Genomic DNA, 22,591 nt, shown 5'->3' with positions numbered 1-22,591 from the left:
TCTTCACTAGGATCACTGCCAATCCAATTCTTGGTGAATTTCCTATTCCTACAGCATCTTGCGAGATGGCCTTTCCCTTTCCAGATTCGACAGATGATTCTCAAAGCAGGACACTCCGGATTATCTGCCCAGTGGGTCGCGTTGTCACATCTAAAGTATGTTATTGGGCTGCTCCACCTTGGACTACTCTGCCTTCTCCCGCTGGTTGCGGCGTAATTTCTCCCTTTACATTTGTATCTCTTATCCTATCCTCTAAGACCTTGACGCATCTTTCTGTATGCTCCACTTCTTTGGCAGCCCTCAAAACCATATCCAAAGGGGGTTCATCTTCCGACCACAACTTTTCTCTAACTTTCCCACTAGTGCATTGAAGCATAAACTGGCCCCTGAGGCGCTGATCCCGTAGACTGTTTAAATTGCACGTTCTGATCAGTTTCCTCAGGGCGGTGATGTGTTGTTCAACACTTTCACCTTCCTCCTGCGTTTTTTTAATGAACTTGTACCATTCCAAAATAGTGCTCAGTTTCTTTTCATAATGTTTACTCAGTTTCTTAACTGCTTTTTCATTGTCATTTAAATCTTCAGACTCTTTCCGGTAGGTCAGGAAGATCCTCGAATTGTTCTGGTCCTGCAGAGCCCAGGCAGTGCAATAGGAGAGATGTCTTCCTCTCCACGCAATAATTGGCCCCACATACAACGTTGGCATAGTGCTCAAAAGACTTTATCTACCTCTTCCAGGGTATTGCAGGCTCTTCTATTTCTGGCAGGAAAAAGGCTGGTGGAGGAACACTATTAAAAGCCACGCGGGCAGGATTGGATGTTGAAAAATAAAGGTAAAATGTCCAATATCACTGCCAGTACCAATTATTTCCCTCAAATGGTGATGAAATATTCAAATGGAATGTCAAAATGGAAGTACTTGTGGCAATAGTGCTGGATTGAAAGCGCTGCTGTCCCACTCTATCTTCACTCAGCAGTGAGGCCACTGAAAATTGGACAACCCAGCGGTAAAAGGGTTGAGTATTACAGCAGTTACATATTATTCCCCAAACGGGTGCGCATTTATTTTGTTTAATGCAGCTATCCGTATTTCATGCGATGTGGTTATCTTCACGAAGAACTGCCCAACTCAGCAGTACAGGATTTCGACTGGTGCATGCGCAATAGATATTACAGTAGCCCTGTAGTATTCCCCAATAACGTGCGCGCTTATCCTAAGTGATATGGTATGGTTGTGGCCAGTTTCCCAGTATACTTTTACTAACCCTGCCACACGGCTTTTATCAGTTCACATTTCCCTCCCCTTTGGATAACAAACATTGGGCCTGATTTACAAAAATGTTTTCAATGGGACTTTCCCTTGTTAAAACACTTGGGTAAATCATGCCCTATATATCACCTAACTAGCGAGATATTGTTGCTATGCAAAAACTTTGGTTTTTGATCCAGTAATTTCTATGAGATGTCCTTGAAAGTGGAACATAACTTTTAATCCCGGCAGAACAAAAGGTGTGCCTTCCCTATTCAATTGTCTATGCTCGAGGATGTCAATATATATTTCAGCAGGCTGCATAAATGTATATAACAAATTAACGAAATTGAGCTTTTCAGGCACATCTATACTTTACCTTGACATGAGAAATACAGTATATTACTTAAGCTTTGTATCAAACAAGGTATGTATGAACAGAATCGCCGTCAGAAGATGGGACGGGCCATTCATGATCTGCAATGGTGCAGAAGGCCTGGGACAGAGCCGTTTGACTTGCTAACAGACAGAAATATGGAAAAGCGCCATTGTAAGTTATTCTATTTATCCCTGCCTCTTTCAGTAATACAGCAATACAGCACAATCCAAAATATATTTCGAAAAGTTAGAAATGGACATATGAAACTTTCCTAAGGTATTAAGTGTCAGTTAAAATTAATGTCAAATGAAAGCTTCTGAGAATTCATAATAATGACTTTACAGAATTCCCAAGATGTCAACACTGGCCTACTTTTCCAAGATGGCCTCCACACTTCAGTTCAAAAAAGGCCTTTAAAGCATGTCATTTGCACAATACAAACACAATTCCAAAAGCTACATTTCCCAATAGGTATTAATCTATTTATAAATTTATTATACGTTTCAGTTCATAGACTTTTTTGTATATTTTGTTTACAAATACATTCAACATACCAACAATTAACAAACAACATGAGGCCTCACCTCAAACATATATTACCACATATATAACCCCTCTTCCAAGTTAAGATACACCCTTGCCTAGCAAAGTCAAAAAATAACTTCATTGACACAATTCATTAACAAAATTCATTAACAAAATTCATATTTCGTATTACTCAGTGCAATCTAAGATCCTATTAAACAGTTTACATCTCATATGAAATTAAAAAGCAAACATGATTCACCACTAAACCAATCATAACTCTCCTAAAATTCAAATAGTTCACTTCAGCTTCTTAAAAGAAAAATCTTTAAATCTTTTACAGTTATAATGATGTAAGAGTGGGCGTGGCTTGGGGCCGGCGCGATGCGGTCGCTCCTCTAAAGCCGCCCGTGGAGAGCCCACTGCTGTGGCTAAATATATGCGGTTCCTGTAGCCCAAATGAACTACCGACCCCAGCTATGAGGATCCGAACCGATGGGGCACAAGTGGCTCGAGGATGAACAGCTGATGATGGAGCACTACGCTCGAAATCGCCGTCCAAATCACGGCACCCTCCGCCACCCAGGGAATCCAAGATGGCGGGCGCGCGTATGAGCGCGTATGTGGCTGGGACACAGAAGCATACCTCCCCATAACTCGCATGCCGGAGAGGACGAACTTCCAGGCGGGAGGCGCGGACCGAGTCCATCTACCCATGGGAGGCTGCCCAGACCCAGGAAGAACCAGCTGCACAGAACCCGACCCGGGGGAGGTGAGACGGCGAAGACGGCCGCACTGGAGCCTGGCGGGAGATCCCTTGCGGACCCCCGGCTGAAGCAGACCACCTGAGAGGCAGACCCGCCACCCGCTCCCACTTCTGAGGGGCTCCGTCTCCGGAGGGGGACAGCGGAGGCACCGGCCTGGGAAGAGGCCGCTTTGGAGCTACGCTGATGGGTCCCTTGTGGCTGGGGGAAAGTGAGGCCTGCCGGCCGTGGAGCCCTCAGCAGCAACTACACATTACTCCGGCGGCCACCTGAGGGGCTGGAGCCCTGCATCGCCAGTGCCCTAATCGGGGGCGCTCTCGTGGCCTGGTCTGGCCCCCGCTTTGTGTTCCCACCCCCCTCTCCTCCTCCTGGGGCGCCCCGGCCCACATCACCCTGCAGCTACACCCCCCCGCCACGTTGGTTGTTCTCCCAGTGGGGCCTTTCCACCAGCCTATGGACACACTCAACAGCCCCCGGAGGTGACACGGAGGTGACACGACTCTTGGGGGGAGCGCCGGAAGGCCACATTTGGAGTGGGGGCAGGAGACCCACCTCCCAGGCAGCGGTTGGCGGCGGGGGTCTTCCATAAGAGCCCCTGGAGAACACTTCATCGCGCCTCGCAGCCTCTTTGAATGCACAATCAGCGCCAGCCTGGAAACCCTGCACCATCCCAAAGGGCCCCAGACTCGAGTTAAAGGTGGGCTTGACCCACATGCTCCTCTCCCTGAACTTTTCCTGGGGCGCCCCGACCCACGGCCCTGCTCCCAGAGGAATAAGCTTATAACCCGCACACACCTTAGCCTCTTGCAGGCTTTGGGGGTCCTCGGGCAGCTCCCGCAGCAGTTCGCTTTCACCGTTGCGGTGCTCCTTGCAGCCACTGTCCCGCCACCAACAAGCAACGCAATGTCCAAGCAACAGAAATCCACCAAGACCTCGGATATAGCAACAATGTTAATGTCATCCGACAAAGCGAAGAAACAGGACCCTTGCTCCTCAGCTCCACGGGAATCTCTAGACAACAAGGGACCTTTAGCGACCAAAGAAGATATCCGTGAACTTATGGCTGATATCAAATCAGAATTCCGGTCTTGTATGACGGAACTTACTACCAAGCTAGAGAGTACGGACAAAAGGGTCTCGGAGGTGGAACAGAGGTTGGGTGAGGTTGAGGATCGCACCCAAGACCATACCTCCGCCCTAACCGAGGTCCAGCATTCAATTACACTTCTGCAAGACAAGTACGACATCCTAGAATATAAGCAGGAGGACCTGGAAAATAGGGCCCGGCGCAAATACCTCCTGATTCGGGGGGATCCTGCCTCGATCCCAGACAAGGGGTTGGCTGAATACGTGGGCCTCTTCTTTCAGACTCTCCTCCCCGACCTTGAGGACTCACAGCTTCTCCTGGACTGCACCCACAGGCTGAACCCACGTCGTGGAGTGGAGTCAGACGGCCCGCCCGATGTCATCACCAGGGTGCACTTTTTAACCACGAAAGAAGCCATCTCGGCTATAAGCCACTCCAAAGATAAGATCACATTCCAGGGGGCCTCCCTCCAGATTAATCAAGATCTATCTCCTCTTACCCTCCAGAAGAGGCAAGGCCTCTGCCCGTTATCCACTCTTCTCCAAGCCCAAAAAATCTGTTACAGATGGCTCTTCCCCACGGCTTTGCAATTCTCCTACAAGGGCTCACTAAGGAAAATTAGCCACCTGGAAGATGCTGAAAATATCTTATGCCCAGACGCCTCCAGGCCTTCGCCTCCACCAGCCACAGAGACGACGGCTGACTTGGACCCTGTGGCTTCCCCTAACCTCACACAAAATTCCTGGTTGAGAGTTCTGAGATTCCGGAAGAGGAAATAGCCGGGCATGGTCCCACGATGGAGTCACCAGCTCTTTCCGCCCCGGCTCACCAGCCCGGCACCTTGGAGCCGTTCAGCACCTACAGGAACTCAGTTGAGCTTCATCCCTATTGCAGCGGGCATCATTCCACGGTTCATACCCAGTTCCAAGGCACAATCCACCTATGAGTCCTTGGAACGATCCACCTAGACTCTTTATAACTTTGGCCATGTTGGCTGCACACTGTTATTTGGCCCCGTTGGCCAGGGGGAGTTCTAGACCCAAAAAAGGTCCACCACCCCCAGTTAAATCTCGGACCTCCCGTTGGCGGTCCGAGCAAAAACCCCACAGGCAGGTTGATGAATGGCCACACACTCTGCGACATGATGGCTGATCCTTCTACACCTCCTCCCTGTCATGATCTCTGCTTCCAAAAGATCAGGACTTGCCCGACTCCCTTGGAAGCAGACCCATAACCCCGGTTCCGAGTGCCAGCCAGTCCCAATTGGGACCTTTTGGACCCTGTCCTGGCGCCAGTGGCACCAGGCTCATAAAGATGCCCAGTCCCAGCGCTGGAAGCGCCGGGCTCATAATGCTTGGGTGGACTTACCTGCAGCAGACCATGCTGCTTACTTACCTGCCAGTTGAACCCCTGATCCTCTTCTGTTTGGGACTACTTTTCCTGTTGGGTGGGGCAGGAGCCACTCCCTAGGTTCAGAACACTGGAACTCTTCTGGAAAGCAGGAACTCTTTTCTTACCTAGGCGTGGCTGTGGAAGGAGATACCTAAGCACTACAGGAGGCTATTTAAACCACACCCGATGGATGAATCTTGCTTTGCGTTATTCTGCATTCTCTGCAGCAGAACGCTCATCGTGTCTTCTGCTTCTGATCCTGGGCCTAAGGGAACAAAGGCTTACCATCCTGGAATCCAGTCTTCAGCAGCACCTGTAAAGACAAAGAAAGAACAGGTTAGCACTACGGTCTTCAGTGGCAGCGTATCTCTTACCTGGTCCATCGGTTGTCACCAACGCCTCGCGCTGCATTCCAGCATCTGAAAGACAAAGGCTTACCTACTCTTCGCATGCTCCGGAGGTCTTCGCACTGCATTCCGGCATCTGAAAGACAAAAGCTTACCAGCTCTTCGCACGCTCCGGAGGCCTTCGGCGCTGCATCCCGCATCTGAAAGACAAAAGAAGGTGCGTTTAAAGACATTGGGCAACTTTATTACTCACGTGCCATTACTCCTTCCCACGCCGAATCCAGTGGGTATTCCAGCACCCTTCAGCTTCTCTAAAGCTCCGAACTTGTACCTGCAAGATAAAAGGGACAGTTAGTGTGCATTGTGAAGCAGGCTACAAGCGCTTACTTACGTGCTTCCAGGCGCTTCTATTCCTCACGCGGGTTCGATCCTCAACTCTCATCAGCCCGCCATCCGCCATCGCCGGAACCCTGCAAAACAAGAGATATCATTACAAAAGACTTTTAAGACATTTGAAGTGCCCAGAACTTACTGTTCGTGCAGTTAACGACGGACAGCAGTCCTCTGAGGTCAAGAGGCCTGCACCCTTATCCAGTGAAGAAACTGGTTACGGCACCCTGCCCCGAGGCAGATGGAGAGCTCGGCGTTCACTCACCTAATGTGAGGGCGTTAACCTTTGGGGTTCTACAGGAGAAGAGAAAGGGAAGAGGAGAGAGGCACCCAATAACCCCAGTTCATTAATCCCATATTTTCTATCTGCAGACATCTTACTCTTCGAGTCAGACATACAGTGCACAGAGGTCCAACCCAAAGAGCCAACCGTGTGTTACACATCACCTTTGAAGATACGGCATTCACCCAGTCAAGACCGGCGCCTCTGCGGGAATCAGGTGAGCGTTACAGAACGCAAAGCCTATCGCAAAACTCCCACCCAGGCGCTATGGAAACCTCGGATACCGACCAGCTAGCCCAGTTACTTGGGGAACTAAGAGCAGAAGTGCATGCAGCCCGTCAGGAAACGAATGCTCTAAGAAGGGAACTGATTATTTCCAAGGAGCGAACAGACGATCTCGCTAGACAATTGCTACAGTCACAAGCCGGACAAACTCCGTTACCCGCATCAGGGGCAAATCTTCCTTCAACATCCTCTACGAACCCAGTGCAGATCAACCTACCTGGGAATGTACCTCTGGCTCCGCCCGAACGATTTTCTGGTGACCCAAAGAGGTTTGCAATATTTATTAATCAGTGCCGGTTGCAATTCTTATGCCGGCCAGCAGCCTTTCCAACTGATCAAGCTAAGGTAGCTTTCGTGCTTTCGTACCTTAGTGGCAATGCGGCAGACTGGTCGATCCCTCTAGTTAATCAAGATGATCCGGTTCTCCATGATTTTCAAGCTTTTCAGCTCAGTATGGAAAAACTGTTTGCAAGACATTCACAGGGGCAGGCCTTGGACAATGAGCTCCTTTCATTGCGACAGGGTAATCAAGACCTTTTGGCTTATATTGCGTCTTTCAACAGACTGATAGTGGAAACTCAATGGGCTGAGGACAAAAGGATTACGCTGTTTTATAGAGGTCTACGTGGAGAGCTCAAAGATGTGTTAGCCCAAGTAGTGAATCCCCCGCAAGACTGTTCGGACTATATTGACTTAGTCGTTCAAATTGACCACAGACTGCAGAACAGGAAGGCCGATCGTTCCAAGTTTGATGCTCGAGTATTTTCCAAACCACCAACTCCTACCAAAGGAGTAGACTCCGGGGAACCCATGCAAATAGGGGGCCTGAAAGGACCACTAACACAAAAGGAGCGGGAAAGGAGAAAACAGCTGCAATTATGCCTCTATTGCGGAAACTCGGGGCACTTTCTTCGAGACTGTCCGGTGAAACCAGCCAAGAAGGCAGTAGGAGCTGGAGTTACCAGGGTCACAAACTCTGAGCAGGGAAACGACCTCGCCCGACAAGAATAGAGGTCCTCTTGCCGAGCGTTAAAACCAGTTCCGTGACCTCGCATTTCGTGATACCTATGGTCCTCATTAGCCCTGAACATCCGGATCGATTACATGCGATTGAAGCTTACGTCGACAGCGGTGCCATCGGCAATTATGTGGATCATGAAATGGTTTTGAGGATGAATCTGACTCTTTGTCCAAAGGCTGTAAAGGACGTCATTACTACGGTGGATGGTACGGAGATAGCCTCCGGACCAGTAACGCATACCACCCAAGAAGTGACGCTAGTAAGTCAAGATGGACACCATGAGAAGATCGTGTTCGATGTGATCAAGGCCCCTCAGTTCCAGATGATTCTAGGAATTCCTTGGTTAGAGAAGCACAATCCTCAGATCGATTGGCGAGCAAGAACGGTTCAGTTTCCAGAATGTGTCTCTACTTGTCACCCTCGACCTGGTGTTGCACTGGCAGCAATTTCCTCGGAGGCTCCCCAGTTACCTCCTGAATACTTAGAATTCCAAGATGTTTTCCGGAAGGATCAGGCTAACTCTCTACCTCCTCATAGGTCTTATGACTGCCAGATAGACCTGATACCTGGATCTACTCCTCCTTGTAGTAGAATTTATGCCCTCACCGAGCCTGAGAATCTTCACCTCCGACAATACCTAAATCAATACCTAGCGAATGGGTTTATTCGTCCTTCCAAGTCCCCTGCTTCCTCAGCTTTGTTCTTCGTTCCAAAAAAAGAAGGGGACTTTAGAACTTGTATAGATTATCGCGCCCTGAACCAGATCACCGTTAAGAATAGATATCCGTTACCTTTGATCCCTGAACTCCTGGACCAAGTCAGAAAAGCATGCATATATACAAAGCTGGATCTTAGAGGAGCCTACCACTTGGTACGAGTAAAAGAGGGCAATGAATGGAAGACGGCCTTCCGCACCAAGTATGGGCTATTTGAATATCAGGTCATGCCCTTCGGACTTTGCAATGCCCCGGCCGCCTTTCAATATTTTATGAACGATGTCCTCAGAGAGCTCATAGATGTGTGTGTTGTTGTTTACATTGACGACATCCTCGTTTATTCTTCATCGGAAACTGAACATCGGAAACACGTGAAAATGGTCCTCGAGAGATTGCGTCAACACAAACTTTTCGCTAAGTTGGAAAAATGTGTTTTCAACGTGACTGAAGTTGAATTCTTGGGATTCATATTATCACCTAGCGGAGTGCGTATGGATTCAAAGAAGGTCGATGCAATTCTCAAATGGCCATCGCCATCCTCCGTAAAAGGTGTTCAAAGCATGTTAGGCTTCGCTAACTTTTACCGCAGGTTTATCCCCGAATTCTCTCGAATAGTCCAGCCCATCACCGCCTTGTTAAAGAAAAACAAACGTTTTGAATGGTCTACCGAGGCGGAACAAGCTTTCCAGAATTTGAAGACTAGATTTATCTCTGCACCGATCTTAAAACATCCTCGCCCAGAACTCCCTGGAACTGATGCTTCGAGCCTTGCCATGGGGGCAGTTCTATCACAAAAGGACCCAGTAACCAATCAGTTGCATCCCGTGGCATTTTGGTCCCGCAAATTCTCGCCTCCTGAAATCAATTACACTATTACTGATAAGGAACATCTAGCTATCAAGTCCGCCTTTAAGGCTTGGCGGCATTATCTTCTGGGGGCCCGACACACCGTTACTGTGATTACAGATCACCGAAACCTGCAATATTTGAAAACCGCAAAAGCTCAATCCTCTAGGCAACTCCGTTGGGCACTATTCTTTGCCGAGTTTGACTTCATAATTACCTATTGACCTGGTACAAAAAACGGTAAAGCTGATGCCCTTTCTCGGATGGGAGTGGAAGAACATTTGATCAATCCTAAACCTGTACCTATCATTCCCGAACAAAGAATTCTAGGTGTAATCGCCACACAATCCATAGAGGAAGTTAAGGATAAAGCCAGGCTACTGGTAACTCCAGCAGACATACAGAATTGGCATCTGCAGGGAAAGGACTTTACGGTGAAGGACAACCTATTATATTTCCAAGAACGGTTATACCTGCCCAGCACAGATTTACAGAAAAAGGTAATCTCTTGTTATCACGATTCTTTAATGGAAGGACATCCCGGTATGACCAAGACCTCGGAAAAGATCAGGCGCTACTTCTGGTGGCCGTCTTGGAAAAAAGATATCAGAGACTTTATAATGTCCTGTGGAGTATGCGCCCAAAACAAGAGTCAAAAGGAAAAACCAGCCGGCCTCTTACGCCCTATTGACATCCCGCCTTGCCCTTGGCATACGCTTTCTATGGACTTCATCACCGATCTACCTCCATGCTCCGGATACAATACGATCCTGGTAATCGTGGACCTATTCTCCAAGATGGCACATTTCATTCCACTCAAAGGCTTACCAACAGCAGCAACTCTGGCCCGAGAATTTCTCGAAAACATCGTCCGACTGCACGGTTTTCCTTCAGTTCTAATTTCGGATCGAGGTAGTCAATTTATTTCTCATTTTTGGCGAAGTTGCTGTCGGTCGGCTCAAATTGATGTGAGACTTTCGACCAGCCACCACCCTCAAACCGACGGACAAACCGAGAGGACCAATCAACTCTGGAACAGTATTTGCGCTGCATGCTACAACAAACTGAAAAAACTTGGAAAGATATCCTTTGGATAGCCGAATATGCCTACAATAACTCTGTCCACTCGGGAACTGGGAAGACCCCGTTTTTTCTTTTATACGGTAGTCACCCTCGAACCTCGGAGTTGGATCCACTCCAAGATCTTGGAACACCAGCAGTAGACCACCTGCATTCTACAATCACCCAAGCCTTTAAGGAAGCCGTTTCTCACCTTCAAAGGGCTAAAGAACAATACAAGAAAGGAGCAGACCAACATCGGAAGGAAGCCCCCCAATATCAAGTAGGAGATCAAGTCTGGTTATCCACCAAATATCTACCTCTAAAAGGACCACGCACATTCAACCCAAGATACCTTGGTCCCTATTCCATCACTACCATAGTAAATCCAGTAGCGGTCAAGTTGGACTTGCCCCCTCACATGAAGATACATCCGGTCTTCCACGTCTCTCTATTAAAACCTGTGCAACCTCAAACCCGACTAACTACATCTCCAAAACCTATTCTAGTTGATGGAGAACTCGAGTTTGAAGTCAAAAGCATCCTGGATTCCAAGATCTCCAAATCTAAACTATTTTACCTGATTGACTGGAAAGGCTACGGTCCCCAAGAAAGATCCTGGGAACCTGCAGAATATGTCCACGCGCCTCGTCTAATCAAAAGATTTCATCGAACATTTCCTAACAAGCCCAAACCCCCGGAGAAGCCCGGTTTGGGAGGGGCCTTGAGGGGGGGTGCTGTCATGATCTCTGCTTCCAAAAGATCAGGACTTGCCCGACTCCCTTGGAAGCAGACCCATAACCCCGGTTCCGAGTGCCAGCCAGTCCCAATTGGGACCTTTTGGACCCTGTCCTGGCGCCAGTGGCACCAGGCTCATAAAGATGCCCAGTCCCAGCGCTGGAAGCGCCGGGCTCATAATGCTTGGGTGGACTTACCTGCAGCAGACCATGCTGCTTACTTACCTGCCAGTTGAACCCCTGATCCTCTTCTGTTTGGGACTACTTTTCCTGTTGGGTGGGGCAGGAGCCACTCCCTAGGTTCAGAACACTGGAACTCTTCTGGAAAGCAGGAACTCTTTTCTTACCTAGGCGTGGCTGTGGAAGGAGACACCTAAGCACTATAGGAGGCTATTTAAACCACACCCGATGGATGAATCTTGCTTTGCGTTATTCTGCATTCTCTGCAGCAGAACGATCATCGCGTCTTCTGCTTCTGATCCTGGGCTTAAGGGAACAAAGGCTTACCATCCTGGAATCCAGTCTTCAGCAGCACCTGTAAAGACAAAGAAAGAACAGGTTAGCACTACGGTCTTCAGTGGCAGCGCATCTCTTACCTGGTCCATCGGCTGTCACCAACGCCTCGCGCTGCATTCCGGCATCTGAAAGACAAAGGCTTACCTACTCTTCGCATGCTCCGGAGGTCTTCGCACTGCATTCCGGCATCTGAAAGACAAAAGCTTACCAGCTCTTCGCACGCTCCGGAGGCCTTCGGCGCTGCATCCCGCATCTGAAAGACAAAAGAAGGTGCATTTAAAGACATTGGGCAACTTTATTACTCACGTGCCATTACTCCTTCCCACGCCGAATCCAGTGGGTATTCCAGCACCCTTCAGCTTCTCTAAAGCTCCGAACTTGTACCTGCAAGATAAAAGGGACAGTTAGTGTGCATCGTGAAGCAGGCTACAAGCGCTTACTTACGTGCTTCCAGGCGCTTCTATTCCTCACGCGGGTTCGATCCTCAACTCTCATCAGCCCGCCATCCGCCATCGCCGGAACCCTGCAAAACAAGAGATATCATTACAAAAGACTTTTAAGACATTTGAAGTGCCCAGAACTTACTGTTCGTGCAGTTAACTACGGACAGCAGTCCTCTGAGGTCAAGAGGCCTGCACCCTTATCCAGTGAAGAAACTTGTTACGGCACCCTGCCCCGAGGCAGATGGAGAGCTCGGCGTTCACTTACCTAAGGTGAGGGCGTTAACCTTTGGGGTTCTACAGGAGAAGAGAAAGGGAAGAGGAGAGAGGCACCCAATAACCCCAGTTCATTAATCCCATATTTTCTATCTGCAGACATCTTACTCTTCGAGTCAGACATACAGTGCACAGAGGTCCAGCCCAAAGAGCCAACCGTGTGTTACACATCACCTTTGAAGATACGGCATTCACCCAGTCAAGACCGGCGCCTCTGCGGGAATCAGGTGAGCGTTACACTCCCCTTCCTCAGAACTTGTCGGCGACTCCGGAGCTGGTTCCAGAACATCAGACTCTGAGATTTGTCTCCTTGAATGTTAGGGGTCTGAATTCACCTGCCAAACGCAAGTCCATCCTACAGAAACTTCAGAATGACAATTCAGCAGTAGCTATGCTACAGGAGACCCACCTGCTGCCGGCAGACCACGGCCGCCTACGCTCCCGAAACATTCCGAAACAACTTTTTGCTTCTGAGAACTCAAAGAGCGGTGGCACGGCAATTCTATTCGGGAAGGGGCTGGACCCTCAAATTCTGGACTCTATAAGCTGCCGGGAGGGGCGGTTCTTGGCAGTGAAATGTTTGCTGCTGGGACAATTGTACTCCATAATCTCAGTATACGCGCCAAACTCAGGCCAGGCGCTTTTCTATGAATCACTAAGTACAACTCTCTCACCCTTCCTGGAGGGCCAAATAGTGATTGGTGGTGATTTCAATGGGGTCCCGGACCCCATGAAAGACAAGTCGCACCCGCCCTCTGCCGGAGACCTCGCAGCCGCCCTGGCTCTCCTGCAATTATTCAGAACTCTAGGGGTGGTGGACTCATGGAGGGTACTCCACCCGTCCGAAAAAGATTTTTCCTTCTATTCTTATGTCCACAGAACGTTCTCCAGGATAGATCTTCTCCTAGTATCTCCGCAGATCTTCCCATTCACCAACGATGTAACAATTGGCTCCAGAATCTTGTCTGACCACGCCCGGTGACCCTGGAAATCCGAGTGCAGGGACCACCTAATCCCCAACAGCGCAGATGGACGCTATATGACCAGATTCTTAACGAGATCCCACTCAGGGACGCGATCGCGACCACGATCAACAACTTCTTTAAGGAGAACCCTAGCGAGGACACCTCTTCCGCCAACAACTGGGACGCAATGAAGGCAGTGGTGCGGGGGGAACTGATGCGCAGGGAGTGGCCTATCACAGGCATAAACGACAAACTCGCCATAGCTTGGAGGAAGAACTCAAAAAAGCAGAAAGGACTCATAAGGAGAAGGGCTGGACCCCTAAGACTCAGCAAGCTATCCGGATAGCGCAAAATAAGATCGAGGCCCACCACGCTGAACACACTGCCCACCAAATGGCAAAAGCCAAACAGTTCTACTATGCTAAGAACAATAAAGCAAACAAGTTACTGGTGGCCAAACTTGCCAAGGCGAAGAGGAATAACACGATTGTGGGCCTGCGGGATCAACGCAGCAAAATCCAATATGCTGACCAAGACAAACTACGGCTCGCGACGGCCCACCTGACCCAGGTGATGACCGCCCCGGTACGGGACATGAAAGAACAGAGGGATACCTACAGAAAGCAGCTCTGGCAGCACCGATCACCGACGAGGAAGTGGACGAGGCGATAAAAGCCCTTAAATCCCGTGCCCCGGGCCCGGATGGATATACGACTAGGTTCTATAAGATCTTCAAACCATAATTATTAGCGCCTCTGGTCCAGCTGTTTAATTCATTTAGGACCACGGGCACTATAACCCCGTCCATGCAGGAATCAATTACTGTGTTGCTGCCTAAACCTGGAAACGGTCCGAAGAACCCTGCATCATATAGACTTATCGCCCTGATCAATATAGATGCTAATATATACTCTAAAATTCTAGCAACTCGACTGTCCCAGTTTCTGCCAGAGATAATCGGCGCTGATCAGAGTGGCTTCCTCAAACACCACTCCACGGCCGACAATATCTGTAGGGCCTTGGACCTGGTGGAACTTGCCTCCCGAGACTCGCGAGAGTTGGTGCTTCTGGTTCTGGACGCAATCAAGGCATTCCACAAAGTAGACTGGACCTTTATGAGGCTCACCCTCAAGGCCTTTGGATTTGGCCTGGAATTCTGCAATATGGCAATGGCTAACTATACTGCGCCCAAAACCCTTCTCAGAGTCAATGGCACCCTTTCCTCCTCTATCAGCCTAACCTGCAGAACCAGACAAGGATGTCCACTGTCGCCGCTCCTCTTCGCACTAATTATGGAACTGTTCGCCCAACGGATCAGGCTGAACCCTGCAATCAAAGGCTTCCAATCGGGCACAGCGCACCATAAACTGGCCCTTTATGCAGACGATGTCCTTCTAATCGTCACAGAGCCCCGTTCCTCCCTCCCTCAGGCTCTGGCTGAGATAGCGAGCTATGGAAAGGTCCCGGGTTTTGCCATCAATTTCCAGAAGTCAGCTGCCATGGGGGTGGGCCTGTCTCCGGAGGACCGAGAGGCCCTGATCCCGCTGTGCCCAGTACAGTGGATGACCAGGGGAATCAGCTACTTGGTAGTCCAGATCCCAGCTAACCTAAGCGAGGTCTATCAGGCTAACTTCCCTCCACTATTCACGGACCTAGAGGCAGACTTAAAGCGTTGGGCGGCACAGGAGATCTCGCTAATGGGCCGCATCACAGCTTGTAAAATGAACTTGCTACCGAGATTCCTTTACGCTTGCTCCTCACTTCCGGTACCAATTCCGGCACCAGCCCTCCAAAACTTACAGAAGAAAATGCTGCAGTTTATCTGGAGGGGGAAAAAAGCCAGAATCCCTAAGTCCACGATTCTGGGCAGCGCAAAGCTCGGTGGCCTCGGGGTCCCAGACCGACAGAAATACCAGATGGCGGCTCAGCTGGCCTGTATTCAATCATGGCAGATACTCACTAACCGCCCCAGATGGGTGGATCTTGAACAGGCGCAGCTTCCTCTCCCACTACGCTTTCTCCCACATATCCCTCCTCCGGAACGGCGACGGTGGCAGGAACTCCTGGCGACCACCAAACATATCATCTCGATCTGGGACAAAGCATTGAAACAAAAGAGGATCCCGGCGGGGCTCAGCCCCCTCTCCCCGGTGTTTATGAACCCAACCTTTTCACCTGGACTATCTACCTGGAACTTTGGGCCCTGGATTGCGGGAGGCCTGGAGACCCTAGGGCAACTCTTCGAAGGGGGCCAACCCTGTACCTTTGAGCGCTGTAAAGAACTCTTTAAGATTCCAGAACAGGACAGATTCACGTTCATCCAGCTGCGCCACTGGTGCACTCATCCACAGACCCGCCAGGCAGCTACCCGCCCCCCCCCCCCACAGCCATTGAACTGACTCTTACTGAGCTCCCGTCCCGAGGGAAAATCTCTACTCTATACAAACGCCTCCAAACGGATTTCCTAATTTCCAAGACCCGGTATATGGCCCAATGGGAAGCGGACTTGGGCCATCCTATTGAGGATCAACATTGGGTTGATATCTGGTCCTGGGCCCACACCTCTTCATCTTGCATCACAAATAGAGAATGTGCTTACAAGATCCTCCTGCGTTGGTACTACCCTCCCCTAAGACTCCATCACATGAATCCCACACTCGACCCACAATGCTGGAGACAATGCAGCCAAATAAGCTCCTTCTTCCATATGTGGTGGTCCTGCCCCAAGACTCAAGCCTTTTGGAAACGATGCCTAGCGACGATTGCAGACATCACTCAGGTGCGGCTGCCCCTAGACCCCGAACGCATTCTCCTTGGAGCGCTGATTCCTGGAATTATACCCAAGGTCTGGACCTAAAGCCAAGCTGTTATCCCAATGCTTACTGGTGGGCAGAAACGTGATAGCCAGCACCTGGAAAATGGCGGAAGGTCCCCTCATGCCCTTCTGGTGGGTGTAAATCTTGGACATCTTGATCGCTGAGAAGGTGACAGCTGCTGGAGCAGGCCTTCTACACCGCTTTCATAATATTTGGGGTCCAGTCTTAGACTTTGACCAAAACTTCCCGGCCCTGACATTCAAGCCCCAATTAGCCAGGAGAACTGCACAAGATGGGGATCCCCAGCGTGGATGGGAGGAAGGAATTTAGGAACTGGGGGAGGAGCGGGAGGGGAGTCAAAGATTTTTGTTTCATGTCTCATGTCGCAAATGCTTAAGCTATGTATTGTTTTAACCTGCCTGTTTAAAATAAACATATTTAAAAAAAATGATGTTAGAGGGAATCCTTTCTGCTCAGGCTTCATAAAAATGTACTTACAGGTGTCAAAATAATTCAAGAGAGCGCCCCTTCCCAAGATGGTTGCCTCATTTCATTATAACCACAGAGTTCTAATCCAAAACTAGAGGATGTCCCCCTATGTTTAAAAACAGTACATAAGTGAGGCAGAAAAAGTGCAAAATAACACTTCTATATCTTACATATTTATGTTAATGCATATCTGAATCCATCTGATTGAATTTCTAAGCGTGTTTTTTAACTCTATTTCTTCCCTCTCTATTATTACACTTTGTTTTTTCACTTTGTTATTTCACCCACATGGATAGTGTGCTGCTGTGGTAACTGGCCATAGAAAAAATCTGCACCTACTCTGCTAACTGGACATAATGGAGTCTGGCTCTTTGTTTAAACTGGGCATAATATAAGTATTGCTTTACTGCTAATTTATTTTATATTTATTTATTTCCATTTATAAAGCGCACAGCTGCCATAGGGCATCGGGGCGCTGTTACAGTATATTCACTTAGGTGCAGGTTACATTCTGCATACATACAGTCATACTTTCAGTACATGACAGTTACAGTACAAGATGTACAGTTCAGTGGTATGCAATATTGGCAGGGGAGTCGTCTACTTAAAGAGTATGGTCTTCAGGGTCTTTCGGAAGACCATGAGGGAGGTTTCTTTCCTACGTTTGAGTGGTAGGAAGTTCCAATATTGTGGTGCTAGCACTTCAAAACTGCAGCCTCCTGCTTTGGCTCTGTTAAAGGTTGGAATCCTGAGTTGCTGTGAGTATAGGTCACGTTTGGGTCTGAGAGTGGGTGCTTGGTGTATTCTTTCGGAAAGATAGGGGGGGTTACTATGGTGTGCTAACTGGTCATAATGGAATTTGGCAAAACTTTGCCAACTGAGCATTAAGGAATCTAGCAGTTGCACATTAACTGGGCATAATGGAACAGGGTAATTGAGCACTGGATGGTCAATAGAAAAGTGTGTTGCATGGTCTTGCTCTTTGAATGTTCAGTATGTGGGCCTGTGAAATGTGAACTGATGTGTGTGTTTTTTTCTTGATTTTTTTGTTGCCTTTTAATAGGGTTTGCGTTCCTTTTAATGCTCACTGTGTGTTTTGATGCATCCAGTTATTCTTTTTCAATGTGTCATCAGATATCATTGTTGAGGTGTTTATTGTGCATGCACTGTTGCTTTTGTTCTCTTTGTGTATATGAAAGAGTGTATAAAGTTGGCGAATGACTCTGCCTCTTTTCCCCATACTGCCTGCTAATTTATTGATGCGTGTGTTATTCACAATTTTCACTGGTTGTAAAGGTTCACATAAATTTGGTCTTGGAGAGGAGAATGCTCCTTGTATATTTTACAAAAATCTACAGTTGTCATTATGGCAGGATCAAGAGCTATATTAAGGACCTGACATGATCAGTGTAATCACAACTGGTGATTCAGTAACTAATTCAGTGTGTTGAGATGATTTGAGTGGGCACAGATCCGTAGCCTTCATTCATCCTGCGTGTGCACCAATGTTATGCTATATAGATACAAATCTAACAACCAAACCGTTCCAAACACCAAAAGACTAGACGAGGAGAACATATTTGTTTCCAAACTCTTGCATGTTAACGCAAGACATCAAAGTTTTGTTAATCTCTGTTGGACTTGTCCTGACTCTCTCTGCCCCCTTGTCCACTACCTCAGAGTGAAGAAGATAAGGAGAAAAAGAAGAAGAAGAAGAAAGGCGAAGAGATTGAAGAAGAGGAGCCAGATGAAAGCATGCTGGACTGGTGGTCGAAGTATTTTGCTTCCATAGAGACCCTGAAAGAGGTGAGATGTCAACGCTGTTCACTTCTAATGGCTGACGCACTTGACTCAGACTATCATTTATAGGATGAACAAATGAAAAATTACAGCTCATTCCTTCATGGCTTGGAAGATAATTTTCCCAAGGTTAACAAATTTGAACATTCTACAGGTCTACATGCAGCAGATTACTCTGCACCTTGCAGCCATCAATGTGCAAGTGTGTGTGTGTGTGTGTGTGCGTGTGCATGCGCATGTGTGTTTGTGATTTACTGTTGCTACGGTTGGCAGAAGGGGAAGACCACAGAGTGTAGGTTAGAAAGATATGAGTGAGAGTTCATAAGCAATGTGGCCTTCTTGCAGTTCTTGACATAGAGATGTGTGACAATGTATCTGTATTTCTATCCTCTGTGTGCCCTGTAACTATGCAAGTCTACTGATCTACTGGACAATGGGGGACTTGCACTTCAAGAATGATTGTGAATCTTTTTTTCCTTGGGTATAAAATATTGTTCCAATGGTGACCCACAGCACTTGGTTACTGGCATGAACTTTGGAGCAGGTAGCCCATTCCTGCTGCCTTTAGCTTTATTCATGATGTTTTTTGACATTCATTAGAGTATCTCCTTTTGACACCACCATTTGGTGAAATTCGATAGTCTGTGTCATTGATCTGCATTGTGTTCTAAAAGGCTGGAGTAGATGTATGTTGATGGAGTGGAGGCATTCACGGGTTTAATATCTTATTGGGATGCTACGCAAGATCTTATTTTGGATTAATTTATGGTTTTATGACCTTTTTTCTGTCTGTCTATTGTGACTAACTCCCCGAAAATGAGCCTTTCCAAATTATTTTCTTTGTGCATATTTTTGGGGGGGATTTAGAATTTTGTTAATGGAGATCCACCGCTGATCCCTTCATCCACCGTACCCCTTTATTAAATCTATGTGTTTCCCATGGGTTTAACTTATTTCTCGTTCCTTTACCTCTGTCCATTTATACATGCAGTCGATTTTCAGCATTATCAAAATAGGGCCTCCAAGTTCCAATTTGCCACCATCCTCAGTTGCCTTCTGCATTTTAGAGTGCATCTCGGCGTTCGTGGTATACATATAGTACCCCAAGTTGTACCCACCCATCAGGTAACATGTAGGTGTTTAAGAGGAATAATGATGGGCCAGAGCCTCGTGAGAACTGCAGGAGGTGGGGATGGTGGAGGAGAAGAGGAATGCTGGTTTAACCGTGTGTGATTGATTGGAATTGAAGGCTGGGAACCATTCAAGTGCAATTCTACAAACCCTGAAGACTTTAGAATGAAAAAGATAATTATTTTGTAGTCACTGGTGTCAGGTTCGAGAAGAAAAAAGTTAATAAACTGTTCCTAATCTCTAGAGGAGATCTCCTCCTGTGCACATAAGTGTGTTTTTGTTTTTAGTTCTGTAGCAGGGGCATAATATGGATTCACTAAGGATCTTAATTTGTTCCTGCTGGTAGGACAGTGTTCATGGTACTACCATTACTACAATTTTCTTGACACAAGGGAGACCAGAGTTCTGCGTCTCTGTTGGTTTTCTTCCACGGGGCGTTACTATGGTGTGCTGGGACTTCCTCTGGAGGGAAGCAACCATTGTTTTGTCTGGTAATGATGGATCTGAGGTTTTGAGTTTGAGGGGCTCAGCTACACCAATCTGGGCCTCAAGAGAATCTCCAGGGGCAATGGTGACACGGAAGAAAACCATCACGTGCTCCATATTTATTATGAGGAGTATGGGGATGCTGATGGCTGTGAAAGATTGGGGGATTTTGAGCTTCATAGAGGTGGGGGTGAACGCATATTGTCTTCAGTCTGTGACAGGCATGCTTTTCAGGGGTCCCTATTGATTTCTGCTTGATAACCTGTTACTCTTTTATAGCAACTGCGACAACAGGACGCTGCTGCAGCAGAGGCAGAGGAGAAAGAAGAGATGGAGATTGCAGAGGGTAATATACAAAAAGCCAGCATTCAATGTCATGTGATGCAATGGCCCCTTCTGATTTACTCCAAACAACAATGCCATATTGCTTTTGTATACACCGTCAGGGAGGCGTCGCCTGTGAAAGTGTATGTGCAGAGTGCACATGAAGACAAATTTTCTTCTTGTGTGTTTAAAGTACAGGTAGATACAATCAGAGAGAATTCCAAGCAGAGCTACAAGCCCATGCAACCCTACTGGTGGACTCTATCATAAAGGACATTTGCTCATACAGTAAAGGTCCAAAAGCATAATAACCTAGTCCTGTCTTTGCATGTGCCAACATCTTTAAGCCTTCCATAAGGAAGAGCGATAATCAATAAGCAAACCAAGAACAAATTCCACTCTGGATAAAATATGAAATAAAGCACCCATACCTGTACTCTCTACTGCCACATAACAATCTATCATTGAATATGTAAAATCGTCACAACATTCAATGATAACCAGAGCCAGGAGCTCTATTGCTGGGGTGGGCGGAGCCTAGAATGATTCCTTATGAGAATTCAGGATGAACATAGTCGCCCTTAGGACTTAAGGGGTTAAGGTGCCTGGTTGATCTGTTTGGCACTATGAACCATAAGTGCAAGGCCCTAGCATATTGCAAAAAAGTCAATGTTTTGTTATGGCCTTGTGTCTTAAGCCAGAGACGGACAGGGCTTTTTGATGAAGTGCCTTACATTCTACAACTTACCTGTCCAATGAAACATATCCCCTGCCACCATAAAACTGCCTTCCGAGGGAACAGATCATCCATTTTGTCCAAATCGCTTATAAACGATTGAAGCTTTAGAAATTCTCTAGACTACCCAGATAGAGGTTGTAAAAGTTTTAGCTTGAGACGTCTATATCTGCCTGAGAAAGCCAGTTAGTCCTAGGGCCTAGGGCTTGATTAGTTGGTTGTGTCTGGTGCAGATTATCCTTACAATCACTGACTTTATGGTATAGTTTCACAGTACAAAATATCCCCAATAAAGCATGTTGTTACTCACCCCCAAATTTTATTCACTCAAATAGTAGCATCTTTGGATGGCAAGTACTGAATGTCGGAAAATGACAGAATTTCACTTGGAGATAATGTGGGCAGGGTATATTATCACAATGGTGATATCTTTGTTGCCGAAAATATTTCTGGCAATACCTTTCAAGGGGAAAGTCCACAGACGGGGCAAGGGAGACTCTATTGTGTTGCAGTGGTAGCGTGGCCCAGGCAAGGTGTGCTGAACAACTTTACTCCAAATGCTACAGTAGAGGGACTTCATAGAGAGAGAATGTTGGGTTGCCAATTTGTTTTGTTGCCTTTCTCGTCACATGGAAATATTGCATCAGCCTTGAACACCATTGGGGTAGAAATCCTGAATTATGATGCGGCCAACTCAACTGCTGCCAACGCTTGTACTGAACAGTTTGTGTGGGAGGGTGGGGGCATCACAAAATGGAGGCATGGAGAAGTATTCAAGGTCTAAGATTTGCTTGTCCTTGGTATTAGTTTACTCTCCCTTTTGTGCTTTGTCATGCATCCTGGAGGTGGCCCTTTCCCACCCCATTGCACTTCTGCTCCTGGTGATGTGTTGTGACGTGATTGCATGTTTGTTGGTGTCTCACCTGTCTTTGCCAGCATGCCTACGTGTTCCACCGCGCACTGTGTGTTCTCATCTCACAATCCACCACATTCTCATCCATATGGTAAAGAGGCCATGAAAGTTGGCATGCAAACCTACAGTGCTTGTTGCAAGTGCAGGACATGTGCAGCCTTGTGGAAGGAACACAGCCACCTTAACTCTGATAGCCATCTGCTTACATTTGTTATCATTCCTGGTTGATCATATAGGTGCACATCACAAAATCAGTATCATTGTTCGAGATATCTAGGGCAATCGGTCTACTAAATAACACAACAGGTGGCCACATAGAGAAGACTATTTCTGTAGCACATATTCTTCAGGGTTATTGCAGGAAACATATACACTCTATGCTATGCATCTTACAGTAGAAGGAATGTAGAAATATAATCTTGTCACTAGAAATTTGCAGCAATAAAGAACCAGATCCTAAAGCAAGAGTGGATTCCATGTGGATGTTGTGGCTTGCTTGCCAGTGATTCATCACTAAAGGACTACAGACTTCCATTGTAAGGACTCTTTAAAGGCGTGCTTTAAACATTTACATAAACATAGAGGTAATGCACGCTATGGCAGTGGTCCCCTTACTGCT

At 47.5% G+C, this 22,591-nt stretch overlaps 1 protein-coding gene across 8 annotated transcripts in view; it reads left to right on the top strand.

Moving 5' to 3' along the window:
• Positions 1-22,591, top strand: part of OTOF (otoferlin) — a 1,702,209-nt gene that overhangs the window by 1,500,917 nt on the left and 178,701 nt on the right. For all 8 annotated transcript variants that reach the window (XM_069605607.1, XM_069605606.1, XM_069605604.1 and 5 more), the window contains 2 exons: positions 18,263-18,388; positions 20,279-20,345. In XM_069605607.1, the coding sequence (XP_069461708.1) occupies positions 18,263-18,388; positions 20,279-20,345 (193 nt within the window). The remainder of the gene's footprint in view (positions 1-18,262; positions 18,389-20,278; positions 20,346-22,591) is intronic.

The sequence above is a fragment of the Ambystoma mexicanum genome, chromosome 4p, assembly GCF_040938575.1.
Source record: "Ambystoma mexicanum isolate Mex_15411 chromosome 4p, UKY_AmexF1_1, whole genome shotgun sequence".
In the NCBI taxonomy this organism is placed as follows: domain Eukaryota; kingdom Metazoa; phylum Chordata; class Amphibia; order Caudata; family Ambystomatidae; genus Ambystoma; species Ambystoma mexicanum.
Note: the sequence above shows the minus strand (reverse complement) of the source record. Positions and strands in the feature narration are given on the sequence as shown.